This window comes from Pseudoliparis swirei, chromosome 16, assembly GCF_029220125.1.
Source record: "Pseudoliparis swirei isolate HS2019 ecotype Mariana Trench chromosome 16, NWPU_hadal_v1, whole genome shotgun sequence".
Classification (NCBI taxonomy): Eukaryota; Metazoa; Chordata; class Actinopteri; order Perciformes; family Liparidae; genus Pseudoliparis; species Pseudoliparis swirei.
In genome coordinates this window covers 5604135-5613316 of record NC_079403.1, presented here as the reverse complement: position 1 = coordinate 5613316, position 9182 = coordinate 5604135, and the positions used below count along the sequence as shown (strand labels likewise).

Below are 9182 nucleotides of genomic sequence, written 5' to 3'. Positions count from 1 at the left end.
AACAAATACATTAATTTATTATGTAAGTCGCACTGTTTTCAGAAAACCACAATAAAGCAATACCTTCTATCACTCTAGAAATTATGACTCCCACTAATCTGAGGAGATTTGACACTACCTATGTTTGGTGTTGCAACTAATTAAAGCCTTTTTTGGACATTAAAGAAGTAAAGAAATGTTTCACTAACATTTGTATCGTTTTTATTTGTTACCTTTTCATGACACAATAAAACCACCTGCCAATTTAAATATGCACTTAATGAAGTTGGATTTTGGTGATTAACAAATAATCTTTCATTCAGATTACTTCATTGAAATTTCATAAACTGGCAAGGTACATCTCCAAATGTAATCGTCAAGACCTCTTTTGTTTGTTCACACTTCCAAAGATCAGCTTTGCTTTAGTGTTCACAGATGATAAATATTTTCCAAATAAATAACACCAGCCTTTTGTTTTATTCCAATCTGATGTTTTGATTTATTGAACAGATCTTCCATAGAAACATAAATATATAAACATGACATCAACATTTTAGTACAGTGTTATTTTAACCCTTGTGTTGCCTTCGGGTCACTTTGACCCGATTCAATATTTAACCCTCCTGTCGCCTTCGGGTCAATTTGACCCGATTCAATGTTTAATGTCGGTGTTCTTTCGGGAGTCAACAAACAAACATAAAGTACCTCACACTTAAACTTGGAAAACAATATTAATTCTAATAATTTTCTGGAGATTTTAATAGCTGGGGTCATATTGACCTCAAGGGTAAAATATGTTAGTAAATATAAAGGTAACAGGAGGGTTAAACATTGAATCGGGTCATATTGACCCGAAGGCGACAGGAGGGTGAAACATTGAATCGGGTCAAATTGACCCGAAGGCAACACAAGGGTTAAACAATTGTGACCAAGCCAAGATATCAGTGGGAAAAACACTCTAACACATACTAAACAACTATAAAATACTGTAATACGGTTGTAAAAACAAGCCTACTGTAAATAATTCCAACCAATCTCACTGAGAACAAAACCACAGCAGTGAGTGCGACCTTGAGCATTTTCAATTCCCCAAAACTTAGTCCAAGGTATTATTTCATGCAGTGCATTGAAATTAACCATTATTCTTCACAAGAGCTGCCAAAGTGGCCAGCGTGCTGTTGGGGTCCAATATTTTAACCAAAGGTACATTTACGCCGGTTTCTTGGAAAATCTTATTCTGCAGAGTCATGGCCAACATCGAGTCGATACCCAGTGCACACAGAGCTAAGTCGTCATCCAGCTCATCGACGCTAACGCCGCTGATGTCGCTGACGATTGTTCTCACACTTTCATACGCGGAAGACGAACGCTGAACCGAGGGTTCATGACTCAGTTCAACTTCTAGCTCCATTTCCACGAGCGCTGACAAACGCTCTCTGAGGGACGCGTTTTGCGAAAGAACGTGAACGTTAAGATTTTTGAAGTTGAACTTGCAGATGACTTGTTGTGGTCTGTTCATCAGGAGACACTTTTCAAGTGCCTCTTGGATGTCACACACATCCATTGTCATCATCCCTTTGGCCTCCAGGAACTTCTGGAAATGGCCTTTGTTCAACAGGAGGCCGAGGTTCAACGGACCCCAGTTGATGGACTGTCCAGCGAGACCGAGGTTTCTCCTGTAATGACAGAACGTGTCGAGGAACGAATTGGCTGCCGCGTAGTTACATTGCGAGGCGTTGCCGATGAAGGAAGAGATGGAGGAGTAGCACACAAAGAAATCCAGTTTGTTGGAAAGTGTCGCATAGTGAAGGTTCAGAGCCCCACTCACTTTCGGCCGCAGCACCTTTCGGAGAAGGGACTCGTCGAGGTTTTCGATCAACGCGTCGTGTAAAACCGCAGCGCTGTGAAACACTCCTTTGATCGGTCGAGAGGAGAATCTTTGTCCGATCATTGAGATCGCGTCCACGACCTGCGTCGACACAGAAACGTCACATTTGACATTCGTGATTGTGACTCCATATCTTCTCTGGAGGAGTTCCATCTCAAACTGTAACTCATCAGTCAGATTACTTCTGGACAGTGTTGCAATGCAACCTCCCCCATGACAGGCAATGAACTTTACTGTCTCAAATCCCAAACCAGAGAGCCCTCCAGTGACAATATAAACACAACTCGGTTTAAAGAGTTGTCCAGAACCCGTCAGCAAAGGGATATCTGACATTTGACAGTCAGCTTCTCCATGATCTAGAACAACTTGCTGTACAGTCTTTGTTGTGAAGTAGGACTCGGCATCTGCATTGTTCTCAGGCTCTATTAAGCTAGATATTTGAAAAGTCTCTCTTTTCAAAGGAAGAGATGCTGCATCAAAGCCTAACGACAACAGCCAATCAGAGATATCCCTGTTCTGCATTTGCAGACTCGCTCTCTGGAGAACATTAGCCACGTCAAGCTTATGAACATGGATGTGTTCACTCTTCAGTGCAAACATGTTTGCTGAGAAGGATTGTGAGATGCGATCGCTGCTCACAAAAATAACGTGTCTGTCATGACGACCGCTGTCATGCACCCCTTGCCACGAGTTATCGAACGGGGGCAGAAAAACGAAAGCGTGACTCTCATCAGAATGCAGAGATTCCCCTCCAAAATGTGACAATGAGGAAACGTTCCAGCCGGACCGGTTTGCCGTCAGAGCCAAAACCTTTATCAGGGCTGAGGCTAAGTTGGAGGAGATGATGATCAGCTTCCTGTGTTGGTGTTTAACCTGAACCAGCATTTTCTGCAGGATCTCCCATGCGAGTATAAAGTAAGACACACATGGCGTCTCTTTCAGAAACGGGAGTCTCTTTGTGCTGTAGCACACAGCTTCTGGAATCACGACCTTCGCAGTGGCAACAACTGGATAACATGAAGCAATAGGATCTCCCACTCTGAGGTCGTGAACATCCTTCCCGACAGCTGTGACAATGCCGCTAAAATCCAAAGCGAGAAGCTTGTGATTGTGTGCCGTGTGCTTGTTCCAATACATCGTCTTTCCGAACTTCAAATGCGATGCGGTGACGGGAAAGTAATCGGACGACTGCACGCACACATTGGTGAGCCGAATCTCAACTGACTTCTCTTGGATAGGATTAGCATTGGTGTCGTAGGGGATGGCAGACAAGTGAGTCATTCGGTATGGATCAGCTGTCTGTAGGACAAAGTCTCTCACATACACCGAGTGCTCATCACCTTCACTTAAAGTCCCGACCCTCATGGGCGTCCGAGCTATTCTTGTTGTCAACGCTTGGCCTTTGCTGATCACGACCTCTTGTTCTTTGCATGTGTTGATCACACAAGCCAGCGTTTCAATGTCTTCACTGGTCACAGAAGCAAGGTCGACCAGTTGAAAAGAGAGACCCGCCATCTCTGCCGCACAAGCCCGTGTCATACCGGACAGCACGAAGCCAGGACCGACGTGGTCTACAGTCGTTTCTGTCGATCGATAAGTAACGACACGGACAGTGAGAGAGCGCTCGCTCTCCTTCAAGGCTAAAACAATCTGGCGAAACAGCTCGCAGCAATTCACCAAGCAGTCGAGCGTCTTCTCGGATGACAAGCGACTGAGGTCCTCGACACCCCAGATGAAGAGAACATTTTCGATATCAACGTTGTTGGTCAGTGAGCCGGACACTACATTCCGAATTTGGTCTGCCATCCAGTGCTCTCTGCTCTCCACAAGTGTTGACTCTGGGTGAATGTATGGCTTGAGCAGTTTAGCTATGCCAAGTTTGTCTTCAAATACTATTGCTTTTATTTTGCAATTTTGCAAGTCTCTTGTGTCAGGGATTGCAGTTATTTCATTGTGGAAGAACCACGACTGAAGAGCACTTGAGCAATTGCCCAAAAATGAGATCCTCACCCCCTTAAGTTCTACCAGCACATGACCCTCTGGGGTGGCAAAGCTACCGCATACATCCAGGAAGTCTGGAGTCTCTTGAGTGGCTCGTAAGTACATGACCATATCTTCTTGCAGTGGTCCTGAAATGGTTATACTACCGATAGCTGAGGGGAATCCCGGCTTTGCAGTGAGCCGACCAATAGCAACCACAGCGGTCATTTGCAGGAAATAGTCCAATAACACAGGGTGAAGGAAAAACTCATGAAGGTGTTGTAGAAGTTGACCTGGAACCTGAATCGCTGTCACGGCTTCCTTGAATTCATCTCCAAAATGCACATCATTAAGCTGTTTGAAGACAGCTCCGTATTCAAATCCTGCGAGAGAAAGAATTGAATAAATCTCTTTTCTCTTCATAACCAAGTTGCACCTTTTGGAGACCACGTCCAGACAAATGATTGGTTCTTCTAACAGCGGTTGGCCATCTGCACACCTGTATGTGCCAGAGGCATGTGTTGCGACAGAAGACTGTATTTTGAATGAAGCTCCATTCTCTGCATGCTCGAGTTTTACTTTCAACTGATGAGAGTTTGAGCTAAGTGCAAACAGACTCTCAAATCTTACACTGAGCTGGAGCTGAGAAACTGGTTTCTTGGGCCTTAAACTGGCCATCACTGCGGCATACGCGAGCTCAACGTAGAACGCGCCTGGCACAATGGAAACGCCATTGTTTTTATGCTCCCAAAGATATGGGGCAGTCTCCAATGAGAGGTCGCACATGTACTCTTTGTCATCCGGCTTCGTTCGAGACAGGAGCGTAAAGGGGGTCGACATGTCACCGCCTTTTCTCAAAGCTTCGAAATTCAATTCTTTCTTTGCGTTGACAAACTGATAGACTGGAAGAGCTGTGGGCAAAGTCTCACAACCCCGGTGGAGCTGATGCCAGTCCACACTGATGCCCAGTTCAAATAGTTTTCCCACGGTAGACAACAACGTGGCGTAATCTTTCTCTGGCTGGACGGAGGGAAGAACCGTGGCGTTCTTCCCCAAAGATTCATGTATGTTTCTTTGGAGAGCGCTACGAGGTCCAATCTCCACGAAGACCGTTGATGGCTTGTCTTTGGTGGCAGCGCGCAGCGCACGCTCAAACAAGACAGGCTCCCGAATGTTCCTTGCCCAGTAGCTGCCCGTCACAAAGTCGCCGTCTGAACAACTGTCCCCAGTCACTGTTGAGAACAGTTTGCACTCTTTGTCGTTGGCATTCAAGGACTCGATACTTTTCTCAACGTCATCTAATATAGGATCCATCATATGGCTGTGGTATGCTGCTGGCACATCCAACTCACGGAGGAAGAGATCTCTTTCCCTGAGCATCTTCAGCCTCTGATGAAGGACGTCTATAGCATCTGCGTCCCCCGACAGGGTGCAAGATTGGGGGCTGTTGAGCGCTGCGACACAAATTTCCCCGGAAAACTCTGGAAGGGTCCGTAATACATTTTCAACGGCGACATTCCCAACAACAAGCATTTTCCCGCCCGTGACCTCACTCTGAAGGACACTGCGGCGGTGCACCGCTTTCACGGCGTCCTCGAGAGACAAGAGTCCGGAACAGTGGGCGGCGGCGACCTCGCCGACGGAGTGCCCGAGCACGGCGTCGGGTTTGACTCCCCAGTGTTTCAGGAGAGCGGCGATGCCAACCTGAATCGCAAAGAGAAGAGGCTGGACGACATCCGGCCGGCTGAAAACGTCATTGTCGTCTTCGCCGGCAAGCCATCGGCTCACGCTGGTGCTTTTATGACTTTGGAAAAGATTCTCAACTGCTCTGACCTTGTCTCTGAAAATGGGAACATCTCTCAGGAGCTGCTTGCACATACCCCTGTAAGCAACCCCATTCCCACAGAACACAAAGACCACCTGGATGTCGGACCTGATTGAATCGACATTCGTTTTCACTGCAGATGTTAGCCGTTGTTCTAAATCTGACAGGGAAGATGTTGGGAAGGCCTTCCGAAATTTGTGTCTGGAATGACTCCTCCTGCATGCCGAGGTGTACGTCAACGCCTGTAGATCAACCGATTGATTGCGGCGAAGCCTCTGGAGGGTGTCAGCGATGGACAGGTGCAACGATTCCTCACAGGCTGCAGATATTACAAAGAGTTTTGGACAGTTGTTGGGAATCTGAGTGGGTGCAGTGGTCTTTCTGTGCTCTCTTATAATCACGTGTGCGTTCGTGCCTCCGAACCCAAAGCTGTTGATCCCAGCTACCTTTCCCGAGGACCCCTCGGTCTCCCATCTTTCCGCTTTAACCGGAATCCTTATCCTCAACGCTTTTACATCTACGCTGGTATTGTCTTCTGAATAGAAAACAGAGGGAACGATTGTCTCGTGCTTCATCATCAAGAGTACCTTAATGAGTCCGGCCACTCCAGCAGCAGATTCCGTGTGTCCGATGTTGCTCTTCACAGAGCCGATCCGTAGTGCCTCTGAACCTGGAGGTCTGGCTTTGGCGATGGCGTTCGAAATGCTTCCCGCCTCCGTTGGATCTCCCACAGGAGTTCCGGTCCCGTGTGCCTCTATGTACTGGACATTTGCAAGGTCAGACTCTGAGTACATTCTGCGCAGGAGTTCCTCTTGTTGCGTCATGGAGGGTTTGGTGATTGGAGTGACTGAGCGTCCATCTTGGTTGACCGCCGTTTTGCTGACGATGCCCCAGATATTGTCATGGTCTTGTATAGCCTGGAAAGCAACAACCAGACTGAGTGAGTTTAACATGGTGAATAAAGTACGTCATACAATGAGAATCAGGCAGGTTTCCATCGACTGATTTAAGCGAACACATTTGGCTGACGTGTAGTTGATGCTAAGTGAGGCTGATATCGGCCAGGAAACCGATTAGAAGAAGTAGAGGTAGCGAACTGGAAACAAATCAAGTCGACTTGGCCAAGTAACCTACGATAAAGGTTATCAGGACTTTGTTTCAATTGGGCAATTTTTAATTGTTCTTTCATGTCAGCTATTCATTGACGTTGCTCTATTCTCGAAGAGGCTTGCTTGTATCGTAAAAAAAATAAAAAGCCATGCACAAAAGGAAATTGAAGCACTTCTCTGCATATTCTGACCTTTTTCAGCGGCTTGAGGAGGACGACCCCGCAGCCCTCTCCTCTTCCATAGCCATCTGCTCTGCTGGAGAACGGCTTGCTGGTCCCTTCAGGCGAGATCATCTTGGCCTTGCTGAGAGCCACAAACACTCTTGGCTCTATGATACAACTGACACCTCCACAAAGAGCCATCTCACAGTCTCCTAGCGGCAAAAAAGAAAGTTGAATTAAATATGGAACATTTAAATGTTGCCTGTCTTGCCTTCCGGCTGGGGGAAAGGGAACTAAATACCTTGCTTTATAGCCTGGCAGGCTAAATGCAGAGCCACCAAAGATGAAGAACAGGCACTGTCAATAGCGAGCGAAGGGCCCGTGAGGTTGAAGGAGAAGGACAGTCTGTTGGCAGCCACGCTCATGGCCGTCCCAGTGCCATTGTAGTGGGTTATCGTTGTTGGGCTGTTGCTTCGGAGTAGTTCATAGTCCCTGTTCATGAGACCTGCAACATTATTATTATAAAAGCAGAGTACATCACAATTTGTGGATTGTTAAATTGTGCTCGTTTTACCACCAACAGGTACAATTTACCCACCTATGTTTTCAGATTTAAACTTATGGACTTTGTTTCAATAAATAGCGTGTGAGTTTCCTAAAAGTATGGTGTTTAGCACACTTTTGTTGAAAGAAATGTCAAGATAAAGTCAGGACTGAGCGATGCGTCCTGGGTTTATTACCTTCATATTGAAAATGCGGAAGGTTATGTTTTGATCGGCGTGTATTTATTTATTTATTTATTTGTATGTGTGTTATTCGCGTCACAAAAAAAGTTTTAAACCGAATCGCATGAAATTTGGTGGGATGATTGGTTATCATCCGGGGACCATTCGATTATATTTTGGGATCGATCGGGTCAAAGGTCAAGGTCATGAAAAGGTCAAAATCTTCTTTTTACCATAGCTCGGTCAAATATCCAATTGGCATGCAACTAATGCCAAAATGTTCATAATTCAATGCCCAATCTTGTGATATGCGAAGGTATGCGCTCTACCGAGTGCCCGTTCTAGTTGTGACTGTTATTCAAACTAGCAAAAAGGGGAAGATAACAGCAGCAATAAATAATTGAACCGTGTACCTTGAGAATCAATTCATTCTAACAGCGGGTACATTTTACCGGTTTCAGGTAGACCCCGACCTCTGGCGGTTCTAGTGTTGACCGTATGATGGATTGATGGTGGTCACCTATGTAAACTCCAGTTCTGCTTCCACTGATGCTTTCCATCGCCACTCCCGCATCTTCCAACGCCCTGTATGTACACTGCAGGAGGAGTTTCTGCTGAGGGTCCATGAATTCGGCCTCTGCTTCAGTAATGCCAAAAAACTTGTGATCGAACTCATTAAAGCTGAAACAAAATTGAATAAAAAAGCAGATCCATCCAAATTAAAACAAATTCCAATATACGGGTTAATAATTAATCTTAAAAATGTTGATGTTTACCCCTCTATAAGAGCTGCTTTGGTTGTCTGTGTCTTTCCGGGCTTGCTATCATCGGCATCGTACCAAAAAGTGGTGTCAAATCTCTCTGCTGGAATATCTGCAGTACAGTTTTTACCCTCCAACAAAACCCTCCAGAAGTTGTCCAACCCCTCACCTAAAATAAAAACAGACCACCTGAAGACAACTGATAAACAAAAGCATCGACCCAGACACATTTAAAATGCTTGCACCATACCTCCAGGGAAGTTGCATCCGATCCCGATAACAGCGACGTCGTCTTCCATTGTTCTTTTAAGATCGTAAAGTCGCTCTGGGGACTTGTTTGCTTTATTCTAAAAGCCAAAGTAAAAGTGTCAGCCTCTCCATCGTGAAGCTCCGTGTTCAGTGGTTGCTGCCTTCAGCCAGAAGAAGAGCTGCTGCACCTCTCCTCCCTTCTTGAAACCTGGAGCCACGAGAGGACACAATGCTCGGCCTTGTTGCGTCTCCATTGGCTTCATCTGGAACTAAATGCTCTGATTGTAACTTAAGATCATTCAAAGGCAGAAGTGAACAAAAGAAAAATAAAGACAACAATGTATACGACAGTGTGCTTCTCACTGGAAGATTACAAAGTCCTCAAAGTGGCCAGTACCACAGCAGCCTGTGGTCACGTCATCTCTAAAAGGAATAACATGTTTACTGGATAGTTCTTCAACATAGAAACATTGCAGTGGATCAGACCTCATTAAATCCAACGTAT

General features: G+C 45.8%; 1 protein-coding gene across 1 annotated transcript; it reads right to left on the bottom strand.

Annotated features, from left to right (window-relative positions):
• Window positions 1-504: 504 nt before the first annotated feature.
• On the bottom strand, window positions 505-8727 carry pks1 (polyketide synthase 1). The gene is made up of 6 exons (XM_056434203.1): window positions 8679-8727; window positions 8444-8597; window positions 8188-8348; window positions 7244-7447; window positions 6973-7154; window positions 505-6589 (listed from the first exon to the last, which is right to left on the bottom strand). Exons 1-6 carry the CDS (start codon window positions 8725-8727, stop codon window positions 1112-1114), a joined length of 6228 nt encoding a protein of 2075 aa, XP_056290178.1. The 3' UTR covers window positions 505-1111.
• Window positions 8728-9182: the final 455 nt, after the last annotated feature.

Bases quoted from the DNA above. Each gene is read 5' to 3' on its own strand.
- pks1 (XM_056434203.1), bottom strand. From the start codon at position 8,727: ATGGAAGACGACGTCGCTGTTATCGGGATCGGATGCAACTTCCCTGGA. The intron at 7,448-8,187 runs GTGACCACCATC...ATAATGTTGCAG, and splicing joins CAGAACTGGAGTTTACATAG to GTCTCATGAACAGGGACTAT. The intron at 6,590-6,972 runs GTCAGAATATGC...GTTGCTTTCCAG, and splicing joins TCCTCAAGCCGCTGAAAAAG to GCTATACAAGACCATGACAA.